At 37.5% G+C, this 21,026-nt stretch overlaps 1 protein-coding gene across 2 annotated transcripts in view; it reads right to left on the bottom strand.

Annotated features, from left to right (window-relative positions):
- LOC140171855 (uncharacterized) overlaps nt 1–20,802 on the bottom strand; it is a 384,363-nt gene extending 363,561 nt beyond the window's left edge. The window contains exon 1 of one of the 2 annotated variants that reach the window (XM_072195184.1): nt 20,519–20,802. In XM_072195184.1, the coding sequence (XP_072051285.1) occupies nt 20,519–20,541 (23 nt within the window). In that variant the 5' untranslated portion in view covers nt 20,542–20,802. The remainder of the gene's footprint in view (nt 1–20,518) is intronic. The other variant, XM_072195183.1, reaches the window with a different exon arrangement.
- Between the last annotated feature and the right edge of the window lie 224 nt (nt 20,803–21,026).

Below are 21,026 nucleotides of genomic sequence, written 5' to 3'. Positions count from 1 at the left end.
ACTGATTGGAAAAGTAGCGTGTAGCCTACTGTTCTTCTCTATGTGAAATGTTTAGGTAAATATACAAATGTGCTAGTAATGTAGTTTTACCATTTCTTGGAATATCAGCGTGTATTACTCTTCTCTATGTGAAATGTTTAAAGACAGATGTGCTAGAAAATGACCTCTTCTTGGAATAGCAGCGTGTACTATATGACTTTGCTAAAGATTTGCTACAAATTGATATCAGCAACAAAGTTATAGTGCTCTTGGAACACTATGTCTTGACAATAACTCAATTAATCTACAGACCTACTTGTTTTATTGACCTCGTAAATTATTTTACCAGTCGTTATCCACGGACCCGAGGGAGGGTCTACGTTGAAACCTACTCTCCAGTCCGCGGAGTCGTCTAGACGTATGTGCAAATGTATTTTCCTATGGAATTATTAAATTATATATTACGCATTTACTAATATGTAGTTCTCGACCTTGATTTACTCAAAGACATTCCGGATAATAGATTGATCGACCACGTCAACAGCCATGTCTATCAAAATAATATTTTGTTCAAATTCAAGTTAATTGCTCGATTTGTTCCCATATATGCAGTTATGTCTACATGATAATAGTGTCAATCGACCTGAAATAATATTAAGCACATTTGTTTTTATCTCCATGAATCGTATCAGAAAATTTACTCAAAGACGTTCCAGACTCATACCTAACAATGTTATGTTTTCATAACAGATTGATCGGCCACGTGAAAAGCCTGTCTATTATTTTTTTTTTTTTACAAATTCAAGTTTATTGTTGCTATTATCATGATCATTAGTGTCAGTCGACTTGAAATAACATTAAGCATATTTGGTTTTATCTTGATGAATCGTATCAGAATTCAGAAAACCGTCACGTGACGCTGTAAAGGCATGTAACTGTAGACATTTAAGCGTAGTAGTATTGCAATTTCAATGCATTAAAACCCTGATCATGATATGGTGGCCGGGCCTGCTTAGAGAACGACGCACATCCTTTACGCATCAACTTTTAGAGTTTACCTTATAGCAATTCACTTTTTCAATTGACCATTCTACTGTGTCTATGTCAGCTGATGTCGAGTATATATGAGTAAATATGGCTATCGAAAATGTTACTGATTTGGATTTATCAGGCTCAGTAGAGCCCCGGGACCAGAAGACACAATTAACTACGGGCATCTTGCTTTTACAAGCATTATAACAATAACTGCTATTATTGGAAATGGTGCTATGATTATCGCTTTTCTGTTTGAGAGAAAATTACGATCAAAAGATAGTGATTTGATTCTGTTCGCTCTTTCTCTCGCCGATTTTGCTTTGGCAACAATTATTTTACCCATGGAAATTGAAGCAATTGCTGACGCTAGCTTATGGTCTCTTGGGAAAGTTGCATGTCATTTTCTGGTATGGTTAAGCTACCTCTTTAGTACAATCAGCGTTTATTTTATCGTCATTCTTAGCTGGGATCGCTATCGTTTGGTTTCCTTGGACTACTCCAAGTACATCAAAAGCCAATCATTCAAGAAACAAATTGTTATAATTTTAATTACAATTGTCGTTGCATCAACTCCGGGTAGTGCTGAAAATGCCTTGTGGAATTTTCTTCTTCCCCGTACAGAAGGAGAACCATTTTACTGCATCATTCCGTCCGCGTTTTACCCATACTTAAGCGTAGCACTGATTGCATCATATAGCGTTATACCAATTGCTTTAGTAACTTTGTTTGCAATTTTGTTTTTCATCCATTTACGACGTCGACTGGTACACCACGCACGCGTTGGAATAGAAGAGAGTGCATCTTCTGTTCCGGAAACAGCAAATACAGCGGATGGTGGTGGGACTGTTGCTTTAGAAGAGCAACCTGCAGGACATACTCAAGAACGAAGAAGATCACAACAAGAAGATTTGGTAATTGTCGGTAATTATGCTACAAATGAATATGGTCGGTCCAACGCCCAACCTGGAGTCAGATTGCTAGAAAGGAAACGGATTTTCCGAAATCGATACATTAAACCTGCAATTACTTACTCAGTTTTGGTTTTATCTCTTATAATTTGTACTTCACCATTGGGGCTATATTCAACTGCAACAGCGTTCCTTTGCCCTGAGTGTTTTAATGCGGAAATACATTTGTATTTCATTTACCTTGCGTATTCAAAAGCTAGTTTAAATCCATGGATCAATATTGTAACTCATCCAAAAATACGAGATTTTTTCAAGAAAACGTGGAATTCAATCAAAAGGCGCTATGGACAAGCTTGGATTGTGTAGTACGTTCTATTTGACGTCTATATCTCCAATACAAACATGGGATTCAGTAATTTCATCCAGCATTTCCGACTATTCATTCATATTACTTCATTTCTTCTGTTTATAGTCAAGCACGTTACTCAGAAGACGCTATTATCATTGGTTATACATCGACGTTATTGAGAACACGCTACACGAAAATATGTTATACGCTTTTAGTGTAAAAATAATAATAATAGGACTTGGATTATGACAGTGGCCTTTGAGGCTCTGCAAATGATATTCCAATTTGGCCTGCCGCCTCCTTGCCATGCTTGTGCTATAATGTAACGGGTGATAATTGGTAACGGGTACATAATTCTTTAACAGAGTTTTGTCCAGGGATTGTTTCTTCAGCAACGGCTAACTATTGCTTGTGGTAAATACTGCCACACAATGTACGCTTACTTAAACCGTTCATGTAAAGAAAAGTAGTACACGCTGCTATTCCAAGAAGTGGTAAAACTACATTACTCGCACATTTGACTTTTAGTATAACATTTTACATAGAGAAGAGTAGTACACGCTGCTATTCCAAGAAGTGGTAAAACTACTTAACTAGTACATTTATACTTTTAGTGTATAACATTTCACATTATGGAGACACATAACGAAGAGTTGTACACCCTGCAATTCCAAGAAGTGGTAAACCTACACATTTTACATAATAGTACATGCTTCTTTTCCAAGAGTTGCATGGTAAAACTACATTACTGGCATATTTGTAGTTTTATTGAAATTCATAAAGGAGAGTAGTACACGCTGCTATTCCAAGAAGTGATAAAACTACATTACTCGCATGTTTGTACTCACAGTATAACATTTTACAAAGAGAAGAGTAGTACACGCTGCTATTCCAAGAAGTGATAAAACTACATTACTCACATGTTTGTACTCATAGTATAACATTTTACAAAGAGAAGAGTATTACACGCTGCTATTCCAAGAAGTGATAAAACTACATTACTCGCATGTTTGTACTCATAGTATAACATTTTACAAAGAGAAGAGTAGTACACGCTGCTATTCCAAGAAGTGATAAAACTACATTACTCGCATGTTTGTACTCATAGTATAACATTTTACAAAGAGAAGAGTAGTACACGCTGCTATTCCAAGAAGTGATAAAACTACATTACTCGCATGTTTGTACTCATAGTATAACATTTTACAAGGAGAAGAGTAGTACACGCTGCTATTCCAAGAAGTGATAAAACTACATTACTCGCATGTTTGTACTCATAGTATAACATTTTACAAAGAGAAGAGTATTACACGCTGCTATTCCAAGAAGTGATAAAACTACAATACTCGCATGTTTATACTCATAGTATAACATTTTACAAAGAGAAGAGTAGTACACGCTGCTATTCCAAGAAGTGATAAAACTACATTACTCGCATGTTTGTACTCACAGTATAACATTTTACATAGAGAAGAGTAGTACACGCTGCTATTCAAGAAGTGATAAAACTACATTACTCGCATGTTTGTACTCATAGTATAACATTTTACAAAGAGAAGAGTATTACACGCTGCTATTCCAAGAAGTGATAAAACTACATTACTCGCATGTTTGTACTCATAGTGTAACATTTTACAAAGAGAAGAGTAGTACACGCTGCTATTCCAAGAAGTGGTAAAGCTATATATAGCACATTTGTACTTTTACAATACACGTTTCACATTACTAGCACACTTGAAAATGAATAGTACACGCTATACTATTCCAAGAAGTGGTAAATCTACATTACTAGCACATTTGTACTTGAATGTAATATTTCATATTGTTAAAAATGGTATCATTCAAGAAGTGGTGAAACTACATTACTATTATAGCACATTTCTACTTTTACCTACACATTTCACCAGGGCTATTTTAGGGACAAAAGTCATTGCACGCCGGCAAATAGAAAGTTTCCGGGCAGAATTTTAAGTTGTAAACGCTGTTGTTAGCAAAGCGTGGGGATATCAGGGCGGATCTATAAGGCGCGTGAAAGTCGATTCCGAGTTTATCGTCCCCCGCCCGCGTCACTTTTTGGACACCAAAAACACCCGCGTCAAATTTTCAAAAATGCCAAAATAATTCATTATTTTCAAAGTATCAGGGTTTTCACCAGTTTTAGCCATTGGAAACATATATTTTTGTTTGTAAAACATATAAATTTATAACTTGGAACCAAAACCAGGCTCTTTTCTAACTTTTCTAGTCCCTACCTATATAAAAACATGTTTATAAATAACATGTATGAGTGTGGCTTTAAATCAACACGCACTTTAGGTCAATAATGAAATCTGATGAAATAATGAAAATGAAAAGTCACCTCACCAACCTGGGAAAAAAAAGGGACGATAAACTCGGAATTGACTTTCATGGGCCTAATATAGTCAAGTTATATGAGGATCACCAAATTTGTGAAATAATAGCCAGGCAGAACAGATTTTCAGAATTTACAGATGAACTCTTTATTGTATGCGGATACGTTATTGTCATTCGATGTTTCGCACGTTTTCACTAAAGAATGAACCAAGCTCTTAAAGCTTTATCTGTAAGGTAACAATAGCAAAATTATATTTAATTTTATAGCTACATGAGATGAGCCGTAAGATGTGCTCTGAACTGGACTTAATTTCAGATCGTATGAGGCAAAACTTCAGTTATTCGTACTTGCTTTTCATCAAAGAAGGAATGAAACACTAAAGGCTTTTATAGTTAATTGAATTTACAACTGTATGACAAAACAGGCGAAAAGAGGAACTTTTTTGCACAAGAGTTGCCTACATGTTGGTCAACAATTGTGCTGGGATAGGTCGTTATCAACATATTTACCACATTTTTAGGGGGAAGTTTTAGCTTTCGTTCGATAAAAAAAAAATCTGATTGGATGAAGGGAACACTTGAGGTTTTGACAAAAAACAATCACATATGCCCATTTTCCACTCGATCTCACACAGCTCTTATGATACTATGCACTCAACCGTAAGGTATGGACACAGACTGCGTAGTGGATAGACTCGCTGTGTTTGGAAGTACTCGGGTGTATCGAGGTGAAAACTATATGCGTAGATATGCATTTATAATTATGAGAATCGTTTTCGTGGTCAAACCTTTTCATAATGATGTTTAGGGTATAGCCTAGGGGTTAATGAGTTAGCTAAACTTCCCCTGGACAAGGAACTACAATTCCGGGCATAAATAGTTCGAACACTTGTGTCAAAATAGGACTGTTTGAAACCATATTTCAGTTATACTTGACATATTAAAATTTCGCTTTCTTTGGTGTGAAGTCTGAACCATGTCCTACTACTACAACCCTCCCCTGCCCCACCAATCAATGTTGGATGTTTCTAGGGGTGCATGACCAAAAAACAACTAACAACATTGATCGGGGGGAATGTGGGGAATATTTGAAGTACCCATGTTAAAGTGTTCGAACAATAATGACCGGGATTGTAGTACTGCTAATTATCTCTATAATTAAACTATACTCGCTTGGAGTATAGTAGTAAAGAAAATTCACGATTGAATGTGACTCGTAATATGGCGTCTCCGTGATATTAAAGGTTGACGTTTCTTTGTTAAAAAAGTTGCCCATGTATGTACATGATCCACCAGTGGAGCTTCTGCGACCCCTACGCAGAACTTCCGATAGTGGATTAACTGCGCACGGTGGACGCAAGGAATCCACTGACGGATTTTCTGCGCACGTGCGCTGAAACAACCCTCCGTATATAGGCGCCGGTAGCCTGAGTCCCTTGGCCCCGACCTCGAAACAATTCAAAACAGTTAGGACGCGGGACTACCGATTGTTATTATTCTGCAAGGCTCACTCAGTCATTTAATAAGGCAATACAAACCAACGCACTGAATGGTCTATTGTTCTATTGTGTCCGATTTGAGCGCTGACATATTGGAAAATGTTGCCAATCAATATTCATGAGAGTGTACATTCAACGTCCAATTTTCGAAATTGGGTGGGGTGTGCTTGGCAGGTGTAAAATACATCTGACTGGGCGTTTTTAAATACGTAACGCATAAAGGCATTGACATCATCGAATGGCTGCCTATAGTGCTGCTATTGTTAGGCCTATGTGTGTGTGTGTGTGTGTGGGGGGGTTGTGTTTAGTTTCTATAATAATTATTATAAGGCTTACATTTATTTGTCATTCCTTTCTTTTCCTTTCTCTGTACTTGCTAAAGTATCACTCCCTCTTCTTATCTCCCTTCCCTTCTCCATCCCCTCTTACGTTTTGTCCCCTCTCATTCCTATCATTTTCCTTACCTTTCTATTTCTATTCATTTATTCTCTTTATTTCTTCCTCTTTCTCTCTTCCTCCAGTCCCCTCTCATTCTTCGTATCCCCTCCTCCCCTCCCAAGACCTCTCACAGAAGAGCTGCCCCCCTTCAGTACGATACGCCACTGTTTATGACATTCTCCTTCTTAAAATAAAATATAATAAAATGTCAATTTGTGAAACAACTTTTATATAGGCCTATACCGGTAGGCCTATACTTATTATATGTTATATGTATACGTAGCTATTTAATACCATTATTGTACTATATAGAAATGCCTACATGGCAGCCTTGATATGTAATCATTCAGCAAGCGCATTCAATTTATTTAAATGAAGCACCTAATGTCAGTGGGGTGACAACGGACTATACATTAGCGGCCAATGTGTGCCTTCTTGTGCTTACGGCTACTCAATCACACCCTTGGGTTTCATCGTAACAATAGGTACTTTTCGTTCCATTGGACGCTTTCACGCGACTTTCATTTGATCACTTATTGACAGTAGCCTGCTAGGTAAAGCGTTAATACACTGTCGGGTCAGCTTACCGATTTAATGGCGGAAGCCCTTTATCCCAAACAAAAGGTACCTTTTGATGAAAAAATATTGCTTTATATTTGACCGAGAAAATAAATTTCATAGCAAAAAGGTGTATCTCTGAATTGTGCTGATTTTAACATGTATCGATCGACTTTTAGCGCGACTATGCATTTCTAAAGAATTGGTAGTCCCGCGTCCTAACTGAAAATGGCGGAATAAAATGGCCGTTTCTCACCTGCAAGCACAACCCGATGACCGTGCGTAAGCAGTTGAAGGACTGGTGGATCAAGCCTAAGGCGCCGGTGGAGTATTTCTGCGCACGGTCGCAGGGAATCCACTGACGGATTTTCGGCGCACATTTAAGAAAAAGGATAGAAAATATGAAATATTATTTAAAGTAAGAAATGATTTATACAGAGTCAGAAGTTAGAACGGTGGAGTAATTCTGCGCACGGTCGCAGGGAATCAACAGTCGGACTTTCGGCGCACGTGCGCAGAAACTCCCCTCCGTATATAGGCCTCCGGTGGAGTCAGAGAAAATAAAGGTAGAGAAGCGACACTCCGTGCAGACGGCCTATACCGATGTGAGGACAGAAAATGTGACTCTCCTGCTAGTCTCGGGCGCGGGCCAGACTGTATGCGGTATGAACAAAAACATAATTAACTGGTTGTGTAGGAGACTAGCAGGAGAGTCACATTTTTCTGTCCTCTGCTGTCCTCCGGAGTGTCGCGGTCCTGGTGGAGTATTTCTGCGCACGGTTGCAGGGAATCCACTGACGGATTTTCGGCGCACGTGCGCTGAACTCCCTCCGTATATAGCTCCGGAGGAGTATTTCTGCGCACGGGAAAAATATATATAATATTTCTTACTTTATAAGTTGTTTTTTTAAACATGAGACATTTGATGCGCAGAGCCGTAACTTCTGACTCTAAAGATATAAGGCCTAAATAAAATTTCTTACTTTCTACCCTTTTTCTTATCTCTTGAAACATTCCAGGTATTAAATCATAACAATTCATGGGAGGATTAAAACGTGCGCCTAAATTCCGTCAGTGGATACTCTGCGACCGTGCGCAGAATTACTCCACCGGCGCGGCGGCGATATATACGGAGGGGAGTTTCTGCGCACGGTGCGCTGAGAATCTGTTAATGGATTTCCTGCGACCGTTCGCAGAAATACTCCACTGTATTAAAAATAAACTCTAAAAATATATATATTTCATACTTTCTAAGTTATTCTTTTTAAACACGAGACATTTGATGCGCAGAACCGTAACTTCTGACTCTAAATAATATTTCTTACTTTCTACTCTTTTTCTTATCTCTTATGAAACATTCTAGGGTAGGCCAATATTAAGTCATAACAATTCAAGAAAAACGTGCGCCGAAAATCCGTCAGTGGATTCCCTGTGACCGTACGCAGAAATACTCCACCTATATACGCAGGGGAGTTTCTGCGCACGTGCGCCGAAAATCCGTCAGTGGATTCCCTGCGACCGAACGCAGAAATACTCCACCGGCACCTATATACGGAGGGGAGTTTCTGCGCACGTGCGCCGAAAATCCGACTGTAGATTCCGTGCGACCGTGCGCAGAAATACTCCACCGGCGCCTATATACGGAGGGGAGTTTCAGCGCACGTGCGCCGAAAATCCGACTGTGGATTCCCTGCGACCGTGCGCAGAATTACTCCACCGGCGCCTACCGTAAAATTGGGTAACTTCGGTCAGCGGGGTATAACTTGGGTCGGTCAAATATATTTTTTGAAATTGTCATATTTTCGTACAGCAATATTGTTTTTAGTCATATTTGGTGTCAATTTGTTAAGAAATATATTTGGAAGAAATAATAGTCATTCATGTCCAAATTCCTCGAAATTTACGAAAAAATCATTTTTTTTACATTTTTTTCAGATGCCAAATGCGGGGTAACTTTGGTCAGGCTATTTTTAACCCCTAGAACACCCTTGCAAAATTATTAAAAAATCTTTTTCAACTTAAAGGTGTAGAAGGGAACCGTAATGTCACAAAAAAGAGATAATTAGAAATATAATTGGTTTTGTTTGGAAGTAGTGGTTTAAAAACTCTGAAAAGTGCCCAAAGTTACCCCATTTTACGGTATATACGGAGGGACTCAGCGCACGTGTGGTGAAAATCCGACTGTGGATTCCTGCGTCCACCGTGCGCAGTTAATCCACTATCGGAAGTTCTGCGTAGGGGTCGCAGAAGATCCACTGGTGGCTTACATGGTTGAAAATAATGCTCAGTAACCTTTAAGCAAAAATATTGCATAAGACATTTCAATAGGAGGGCAATAATAAATCATAACTCTATTGCTGCATTATAGTTATCATGACTAAATATAAACATTTTCTAGGAACAGGCTCATTATAAGCATGACCTTGAATTACAGAAATTGTATACACTCGTTGCCAATTATTTTGTTGTTCAGTTCATTGATAGCGTTTCTGGGAATTTTGAAGGGCCCGGGAATATTGGGAATTTTCAATTATTGGCTTTTATTATGTATTTAACTTGTATTTTAATATTTAATCATTCAGAAAGAAAGCAAATTTAATGAGTCCATACCACCAAATCACACCACCAAGGTAAATGGCTGGTAAAAAAAATCAGTGTTTTTATTGTGAGAACCACAAGGGTTGATTTAATGGAATAAAAAGTTGCAAAGGAAGGCTGATGTGCCTATTTTTTTGTGATAGCTGTACTTTGTGGATGGTTTTCTCATTATCTAAGCATAAACAGATTACATTTGTCACAGTTCTGAAATTTGAGGCACATTTTTTGTTCTTCTTCACCAGATGACGTCACTACATAGAATCAGTGTGCTGTAAGATTGAAAGGGTGTACATAGTTTTCGACGCGTCACTGCGAAAAATCGAGCTGCTTACCTACCCAATATTTGTTGGTTATATGGTAGAAGATATCATAAACATTAGGTAAAATGGTGTTTTGAATGAACCAGGGAGGTTTAACAATGAGAAAACGACCAATTCATCCATACCTTTTAACACATAAATGAATAGGAACTCTATTTGCTGGCGTGGAACCTAATCTTTTCACAACATATATATGATGTTTACAATTAGGTAATATAAGTGCTATAATGAAGAATAGGTCTTGTTTATATGTTCTTTTACCACAGATTTTCCGTATTAAAAAAAATGACCAAGATTTTTTCAAGTGGGATGTTCCAAATCCAGCATCTTGCATACTTTCATCCTAAAATGCTGCATATTTTGGGAATTCCGAATTACCATTAATAGCTAATTGCTATTTCTTAACCAATAATGTATGCAGTTGGGATTTTTCAAAAGTTTTGAGTCAGTGAGACAAACATTCCTCTTTATCTTGCCTTTAGAATATGGGAGTCATTTGGACTGACGATGTAACTTGCCATGTCATATAATCGATTTCCTCAATCTAGCTATGAAAATGGAAAATTTTCTTATCATTTTCAGAAATCATTTGTTAAATACTTTAACCGCGCAACCTCACAAGTCATATACAATAGTTCTTTAAATAAACAAAAAATCGATTTGATCTTTTTTAATTCCAAGAACTGCTATACCCCATGATAAAGCCAATAGAGTTCAGTGGAATGCTAGACATGTGTACAATCCTATCAGGTATTTACAAAAAATCAAAACATGTTTTAACATTTGAAAAAAATTGGTACAATCATGGGAAAAAACCTGTTGAATTCTGCACCTTGAAGATTAATTTTTTAGCAATATATAAGCTGACATCATAGAGGTATTTAATTGCATCCAAAAGTTGAAGAAGCATTATAGGAATGAAGTAAAACAGTCAATCTAAGTTACATTTATCAAAAATGGCAAAATATGAAATATTTGATTTAAATCAGTGATTTAAAAAAATCATTTGATTTAAATCGCAATTTATGATTTAAATCGTGCCAACCCTGTTGAATATGAATGCTGTAAAATTTATTTTTTGGCATCAAAACATAATTGGTGATTATGAAAAATAATTGATTATTTGTATTTGAATTTTCAAAAGTCCAACCAAACGCAAAAAAAAGTGCGTATGTAGGCCTACATCATGGTACATGTGTATTTTGGTACTGAACAGACGACGTTAACTCCTGTGCATTAACTCATGCAAGATCTTTGTAGTTCACCTCTTATGAGCTACATGTAGCACAGAATGAGAGTTTAAATTTATTATTCAAGATCACTTGAACAAAAATGTTGATAGTGCTAAAGTATTATATTACTAAAATAATAGAATTCTTTATGTAATAAGATTTAAGATAATGATTATCCCTTCAGATGTGGTTATTGTTTCAAAATTCATTGTACCGTATAAGATGTTTTACAGAACAAAAACATAACGCAGTAAGATCTGGTCATGCTTGTTGTTTTCTTTGATAAAAATTGTTATTGATCATTCTTGAAGTTCTTTAATATGATTGTATGCTCTTATAAATTACTCCAATACCCTAATCTACACAGTGATTCCCCTGTTTAAACTTTGATTTTTAGATTTGAATGAAAATTCCCGAAAATTCCCGTTAATTCCCAAAATTGCCGGTGGAAAATTCCCGGGAATTTTACAACCCTACTGGTGTGATAAACGTAATTTAGTTGGTACATTGTATATTTAACAGAATATATGTTTTCAGGGCTACCTTTCGCAAGTATCAGGCGCACAAGGATGGTATGCAACGCAATTGATGCAATGATACAACGAGGACTAGGGCTGAAACCTGTAATCGTCAAGAAGGCAACCTGGTAGAGGGCAGAGCAGCACAGTAAATTCACTTCAAAAGAACCGAAGACAAACTAGAGCAACTGTGCCCTTTGCAAGGGCACGAGGTAAGTTAGGCGGATGACTATGACGAGCAGCAACACTGTGCTGGGTGGATAGTATTAATTTTAATAAGATTGTTTCATTAATTGCCGTTTTAAGGGTAGACAAGGTATTGTTGGTCGAAGCAACCTAAAAATCAATTTTCATAATCTATATCAATATATTATTGAAAATTAACGCCTTGATGTTTGCAAAAGTTCATTCTACAAATCATATACTTTGCAAACTTGCTTAATTTATTGTTGTTAATGAGTTATGTACGTTTTAAAAAAGTGTTGTTGTTTCAGCCCTCTTTACAACGTAACTCAAGAACCGCAGCACCTATAAAAGTGTATCTGTGATATTTTAATTCTTCTACACGCTCGCTATGAATTGAGCAATGCAGTTTTGCCAAAACTCACTACCATTCGTAAGATGCTCTGAACTACCAAATCACAACAGTTTAAAATAATTAATAACCTTAATCGTGGAAAGCTGGCATTTTGAAAACTTGACCTTTGACCTCTGTATGACCCCCTTAATGACCTTAAATGAATTTTGAAATATTTAAAACATGTTAAAAATGTCATAAGGATCATTGCATTTTAATTTCAGCTCAATCGGAGCATTTTCGGTTAAAATTTAGTACAAGGAACTTATACGATGTCCTCATTCACAAACTGATACTATCTGTCCATCGTATAAGCCTCTTACCGTACGATAATGTGGTGAAGGAATATTACACAGTCAAGAATAGGCTCCATCATCTCTTGGTTCTGATCCCTCCCAGTCTCCCAAAACATCAAAATCATTGTACATTTACTTACTTAAGACTGTCCTTTTTCATATAGCGCAGACAAAGCACTTCAGATCTGGTGTGGTTGTCTTAAAAGACATCTCTTCAGGTGACTGTAACTGCAAATTGTGTGCAGTTGGAAATGACCTTATCAGCCAGGAAAAGAGTCGGACTATCCTTGGACTTCATCCACTTCTTTATGTCTTTGTCAGAAGTGATGCCTGTTATAAGAGGGGTCTACACCCTCTGCCTCATAATCCTCTGTCTCAAGAAGCTGACCCTCATCTTTGAGGGCCAGCTTCTTGTTGTAGTTATCAAAGATGACATGTCATGCGGTATAATTCTTGAGGAGTGACTTTATATTGAAAGCAGGGGTGAGAGAGCAAAACTTGACGTTGTTAATGCTCGAATCAATGGAGATGAATGCCTCTAGAAACGAATGATAATGTTTAAAGGTACCAACATTCGGATGGACTCTGCATAAAGGTTAAACTGAAAGCCAATTGTGAAGTCTTGCACCTAAAATCAGCAAGTACAATATGTTATCAAGCCTGCTGGTTGTAGCAAAATCATAGAAACAGATGGATCTTAAAGAGGTGATATCTCAATGCCATAAACTCTACTTTGATGAACACTACTGGATACCGGCTTTCTTCCAATTAAAAACAAGAGTCAGCTCATCTATGCAAAGAGGAAGAGCATACTGGTGTATCTGCAGCTTCAGCGAATATAGACAATGATGACAATTCATTTGAAATAGTTTCTGAAGAAGTCAACCCGAGCAGAGATCAGCAGTCATTACAAGGAAGAGAACCTAAGTAGTAATGCATCACCAGAAGTATATATCAGTCCCTTTCACAAACACTTGATAATAGACGCAATGGCAGTTTGTCCAGGCAATCGTTAGTGTTGTATGCCATAAATTATACACCAGCAGGATGTGTCATCTTTGATAACTACAAATAGAGCTGACCCTCAAAGATGGCATAAGTTATGAGACAGAGGATGAAGACCCCCTTATAACAGGCAGCACTCCTGACAAAGACATAAAGAATGGGATGACCAGTAGGAAGTCCAAGGATACCCTGACACTCTTCCTGGCTGATAAGATCATTTCCAACTGCACACAACCTGCAGTTACTGTCACCAGAAGAAGTACTGACCATAGCATCCAGGAGGAGGCAGATGTCGATGATCCACCATGGTCTATAGAACTTGCGTGGTCAGGTATTGAGGTCGACATCTTCGGTGGGTTCTTCTATTGAAAAGATTGACACTCACATCACAGGAACATCAGGCAACAGGAGGCCAATAGCTTTGAAAACCCATTTTATGAACTTGGAACATCAAGAGCTGTGGTCCTACCTGGTTTCCATGCACAACAGCGTCTAAATAAATACTTTTTCCCTGAAATGAATCACGTCCTAATACTCCGTTGGTGAGCAACGGGCGATTGGTATTTCACTAATAAGTCCGAACGCAAGAAAAGGAGTCCTATCTGATTGGCTAGAAACCAATCGCTAGATCGCTCAGTGACGAGTGTACAAACTTATGTATTCAATTCCATTTAAATCAATATTCTATTATTGACGCAGATATACAAAGTTTTATAGCTATTCACTGTGCTGTATTGTATTATAGATTTGTGATTTAATATTCTATAGCCAGTGTATAGCACCGTGGTCTTAGCTGAATGGGCTTTCATTTTGTTCTTTTCATAAATAATATTCTCAAACAGTTTAATATATCACCATTTTTACGCGAGTATTTAAAATCTTTACGCTGAAAATGCAGTAAAATATGTCTACACCAAACAGCTATCCCCGCTTATTAGTGTATTGCATTTCCAGTTAGTGTATTGGAAACAAATCCTGTGTTTTACCTGACAACAAATCAAATTTTCTTGTAATAGCAACACCATATGGGGTACTGAGCATGCACAGATTGCATAAACGTGTATGAATGGAAACGCTGCGGTATCTCATATCGTGTAATTGATATGCTTAGCCTGAGTCGCTCGGCCTATGTCGAACAAAATCGCCATGCGTAGCTTTTGAAGAAAGAGTGGACTCGCCGTACTATCACGGCAATTTTTGACACGAATATATAGGATGATGACGCTGTGAGGCAGTCATACTACCAATCGGACGAATCTGGAGTGGGGAGGAAATCTGCCTTCTCAAAATTATTAGAAGCGCAAGAAAATTAAATATCGTGGCAAAAAAATGTATCATCACCTGAAGTTATAAGTGGCTGCAAGGAATGTATACATGTGCATGTTGCTCAGTACCACAAATGTTGCAGCCTACGGTGGAAAAGGTGTAGATAAAAAGACCTATGCGTAGGGTATTGACAAGCTTCCTCCAACGCCCGGTGCTATTTTACGGCACTGGGTCACTGTTTGCACCTAGTCATTTTTCATCCTTGTACACTTGGGAGGTGCGCAAAGATGGATCTAAATTAATGCCGCTGTTAATATCTTTGGAGTGTGCACCGGAATCAGTCACAGAACTTATCAGATGTAAATGTTTTTTGTAATCCTTGGTATTATGAACGTGGGTATTACTATCCCTACCGGTTTAAGTAACTCTGAATTGGCGGCCATTTTGAAATCTGACAGAACTGTCAAACGAAATGACATATAACCTTGTATATGCCTTTATTGTAATCATTGACATCATCAACATGGGTATTGCCAGTTTGCCACCATTTTAAGCTTACTGTGTGTCTCACAACTTCAGATAGGCCTATAGCCAGTATATTGATGATGGCAGCCATTTTGAAATCCAAGATGGCCGCTAAACGAAATGACGTATAACCTTGTATATGCCTTTATTATAATCATTGGCATCATAAACATTGGTATTTCCACCATTTTCAGCTTGATGTGGAGCTGAGAAGCCAAGTTATAGTCCAAAATATGTAGAAAACGGCGGCTATTTTGAAATTCAAGATGGCCGCCAAGGGCTGGGAGAAAAAATGGTAACAATTTGATTTGAGTTCCTGGAACCCTTATCTATCATTTAAGACCAAAATCTCAAAGTGTTACATTACCTCCCACAAATAACAAGCCATAACCATAAGTAACCCATAAGTATAAAATGAAAATTTCCTTGTGCTTGTATTTCATGCGCAATTATTGTCCCACCGGGAATGTTTCAAACATTTTCCTTCCTCACATGTGACCCAGATATACACACCACTGGAAACAACACTATCAAGTATAATGTTTGTTATACGATAATGGGGGGGGGTCAAAAAGTTTAGCGGTCCATCGAGGGGGGTCAAAAAGTTTTCGAGCGAAAAATTTGAGGAAGACCAGCCCCCCTACCAAAGTATTAATGAACACTCCCTAAATACTTGGACAAACATTTTTTTCAAAATACTTTTTTCAACTCCAAAATAACATTCTGTTTAGAATGATTTGTACAAAGTTTTCAAAAATGTTTTTGGAATGTTAAAAGGCTTTTGAATAAACTGAATTCTAAAAAGTAATAGAATCCAAATTATATGAGTTTGGTCTTATTGCGATGCATTGCACTATTATTACACATTTTCTTATACCACTAACAAACAGCAAAATAGATAAAAATTAATGAGACTGATTGAGACTCTTTTTATGGTTTTTACAACTAAACTAAAAATTTGATACGATTGATTCTAAATATACTACAAACATAAGGTCTCTCGTCCCAACGCGCAGTCGGGCTTTCTTGTTAGAACGAGGCATTCCCTCATACATTATGTTTAGTCATGCATTGTGTTTAAGGGCTGGGGTATGAACGTTTGGGCAGTATTTATTGTGGGACATTAGAGCACATCAGACATATCGAATTGCATTCTGAATACGAAGAATGTCCTTCTGATATCAAATAATTTAGATTTTTGAAATTCGCAATTTAATACACATTTTATGGCAAATCATTAAAATTGATATTTTTGATATTTAACAGTACTCGAAGTAAACATTATAAATCTGATGATTTATACTTAAAGTGTATGTAGGTGGGATGAAAAGCCGACGATCAATTGAAAATTTTGACCTTTAGTATTGAACATATGGATTTTGTTTCCAAAAACACACACATAAAAAAGGTCTTTTTGGGAAAAAAATCCATATCTTCAATATGAAAGGTTAACATTTTCAATTGACCGTCGGCTTTTCCTGCCAGCTACATACACTTTAAGAATATATCATTAGATTTATATAATTTACTTCGAGGACTGTTATATATCAAACATTTGAAAAATATCAAATTTTTATAATTTGTCATAAAATTTATTATATTGTGATTTTCAAAAATGAAAATTATTTGATATCAGAAAGACATGCTTCGTATTCAGAATGCAATTCGATAGGTCTGAGGTGCTCTCATGTTCCACAAAAAATACTGTCGAAACGCAATAAACGCTCATTCTAGATCCCTTAAGTAAGGAACACTGCGAATTCTCAACTATATGAGGTCAATACCTACACGCAAGTGTGTCCATTAATTAAGGAACACTGCGAATTCTCAACTATGTCCACGCCGACTGCGGCGAGGTCAAAACCTACACGCAAGTGTGTCCATGTCCTGTTAAGAAGCATGCTGTTTTCAAAGCCCCCTATCGAATTCAGAACTACGTCTACGCCGACTGCGCCAACATAAAACCAAGACCTATAAGCCCTCTATCGAATTCAGAACTACGTCTACGCCGACTGCGCCAACATAAAACCAAGAATAATTGTGTGCATATCCTATTTGGACATGGACGCACATGGCCCATGCTGCGGAACCTTGGACGTACTCAAATAATACCTTCTGGCTAAATCGCCCTCTCTGTGTACAAGTGTGTTCGGTTATTTGTCCAATTACCAGAATCCGAGACATTAAGACGTGACTGTAGGGGGTTATTTGTCCAACTACTAAATAGGTGGCGCTTCGTTGAAGACATTGAGTTTTCAACTGCGTCTACGCCGACCAACACCGTCAGGCTGTTTTCAACCAACACGCCCTCTCTGTCTGAAATTATTTGTCCAAATACCAGAATCCAAAAAGCCATGTCGTGACTGTAGGGGGATTATTTGTCCAACTACTAGAAAGGTGGCGCTTCGTTGAAGACATTTGTCCAAGAACCAAAATGTAAAAGAAATTATGATGTGACTATAGGGGGATTATTTGTCAAAATACAAGAAAATATCAAATTGAGGGGCTATTCCCTTCGAAGCAGCTCAGGGCTGTGCCCATGGTGTAGTGGGTATTGTGTAGCTAAGCCACACTCAGTGCTCCATAGACAATGCGTTGTAATTTCGTTCTGGTGCACCAGAACGAAATTCAAATTTCACGATATCTTTGCTAAACGAATTAATCTGCAAGAAATATTTTGTACATAAACATTATGTAGCCAGAGGTTTCCAGTGATATAAAAATCTCAACTTTTTTGAGAAAAGTGGGGGATGAGGCTGTGGATCACGAAATGCCCTTTTAAGGAGATACCGTACTTGAAATCTTGCAATGTACCGGTATTTAATGCAGGAATATGTTGTCCACATTTAATATTCAACCCTTTCTCTGGGCATCTGAGATAAATGTGAAAAAAAATCAGTGCAAAACGTTCAAACCTGACTCATCGTCTAATTGTTATTCTAATTTCAACAGGGATTCATAGTGCAGTTATATGCCCACGGCAAATTCACCGTGACCTTTCCAGCCATAAACCCGCATAGTGAAGATTAAACCGGGATATGCAGTACTAAACCATTATAGGCTAGTAATCGATTGTCCAATGCAAATTTATTACCGTGATAATATTAATCCAATGAGCGATCGAATTGTCCGCTACGGTCGACCAATCCAATCGATAATGACGCTATTGACATGTACGGGCGGAGCTCCACTGACCGAGTTTTGGGGTATTTTCACTGGTTTGCTGTCATTTACTCATATAAGGACTATGCTAATGATTGACATGTAGCCAACCATATTTGATTGACAGAAAGTACTAAATTTGTATACCTATTACGGTTTCGTGACACCCCTCGAAAGACGTCCAAATGCGACCAAGCCAGGGCGGCCCGGTGAAGCAAAATGTGCATTGGAATAACACGGGTGTTTGGATAGATGGTAGGATTTCTTTCTCATACAAATGTATGGTCCCCCGTTATTAAAGCTTGTACCGGGTTGAAAATTCAGATATTTTGAAAAGAATAAGAAATTGAAACATAGAGCAAGTACTAAAATCATAGCTTTTATACTTTTTTATATTTGACGCTAACTAGTTCATCTCCTATATCTACAACACAGCGCTACCAGTAGGGGTCAATTGCCTATTGTGAGTGCCCCTGTGTTGTGTCATACATGTAGGCAACAATAACTGCATGATGTATTTTATTCTAGGGGCTTTTTTAATAGGCCTGTTATTATTTTAGGCATTGCTAATTTTAAGGCGGGTTCTAGGCCCAAAAGCTTGTGACAATTACTGCGGGCCCGCCGATATGCAAACCGGACCCGTCACATTTCGTCGCCAAAGACATTAGGCCTATTATGACAATTGACTGAATGCCCGGGACTCAATCATGTCAATGCTGACTTCAACATCAATCCATTTCGAGTCGAACCCTAGTCTTAAAGTGTCAGTATAGTTGTAGAGTGGGCCAGTGTCACATTTTGAATGTGCAAATTGAGTTCGGGCCCTTTTTTGTTTAAAGCAATGATATAGATAGTGTAGGCCTACTGTACGAGCTTATAGACCTAAAAATGATGCACCAAATGGCTTCAATTGCAAAATTTTCCAACCTCTGAGACAGGAACAAAAAATACTGCTCCCGGGGAACATCTCAGACACTCTCCTGCGTAGGCCTTTATAAACAAGGGATAATTTTCGCTTCTGTTTTTTTAGGCCTATAGGCCTACACTTTGTGTTTTATATATGCCTATGAAAGAGTGAATAATAGTCCATGAATATGGCTTCAATCATCGAATTAGTGAATCCAGCCCCTTATGGCAACAATGATAAGCCTATGGTACCAACAATTTTTGGCCTGGTGAAATATGCTACAAATTAAAGTCGAATAAATGCGCATCACGAAGCGCGCAAAAATTGGGTGTTTTTTTAAAACATGTTTAAAGGTTAAAATGAACAAATATGAGGTTAATTTGGTCACAAACCCACACACAGGCGTCAACATTGGGGGATGATTGTATATGGACCATCCCCCTAGCAAAGTTTTGGTATGTTTAGTGCAATAATTTGAAAAGGGAATGAAAGTGTAAGGTTCGGTTTTATTTTGTATTTGTAATATACATGAGTTCTGAAAATAACAGTAATTTCTAGATCTTCAGTTGTTAATAAAACGTTCATGTATTTAAAGTTTAAACATTTTTTATTTACAGTATGATGTAAAATTTTTAGTTTAAAAAAGCCTAAAATTTGGGGAATGACGGACCAATTAAAGCTATTCGTGGACAAGTTTTCACTATTAGGCCTTTTATCAATATAGGCTCGTCAGTGAAAACTTGTCCACATAAATTATTTCTTTAAACATGAAGTGCTGCGGTGTCCAAAGCAGAAGTTATAGGCCTACAATTTTTCAAAATGAACCAATGGGAGTCATTCAGCCTAGTGGACTATTTTCTTACCATTATTATGGTTATAGTGTACAATTTTAGTTAGAAAAAAATAGGAAATGTGTGAAAATGAAGGTTAATACGGAAATGTTTCTCATTTTTTTTGCGAAATCTTTCGATTAGGTGCATTAGGCTCTTACCTGTCCTTTGTTGACATAGCCATACCTGTCCGCTAGTTCGTCAGCTACTGATCTTCCTCCACGAATATGTACAGCAAATTCATCTGTATAAACTTTCTCAGTACCAGTCACCACATGAAGTAAAGTCCAACATAATATAGAGAAAATTGTAATAATTAGGGAATTCATATTTCTGGTGTTTTTACATCTTCGGCTGCATGTTGGTGGTCACGTCACGTTTAGAAAGGTTCAACGCAACATAACATAGGCTAGGCCTATATAGTGTGCATGAACCTGAAAACAGTTAAGTGTATTAATATCCTGGTTGAACTGATTCAGTCAGGTTCTAGTTCAACGAGTCGATTGTCTGATGTAGACAATAAGTCAACTATGACCTATGGCTTACTGTTAAAACGGCTGTGTATAACAATGATACTTTTTCGCGTGTTTTTATTGTTTTAGTGTATTATTTGGTTACTTCGTGTTATTTCAGTAACTAATAAGATATAATTAATTATATCATTATAGT

This window comes from Amphiura filiformis, chromosome 15 (assembly GCF_039555335.1).
Source record: "Amphiura filiformis chromosome 15, Afil_fr2py, whole genome shotgun sequence".
In the NCBI taxonomy this organism is placed as follows: Eukaryota; Metazoa; Echinodermata; class Ophiuroidea; order Amphilepidida; family Amphiuridae; genus Amphiura; species Amphiura filiformis.
This window is presented reverse-complemented; position numbering and strand designations above follow the sequence as displayed.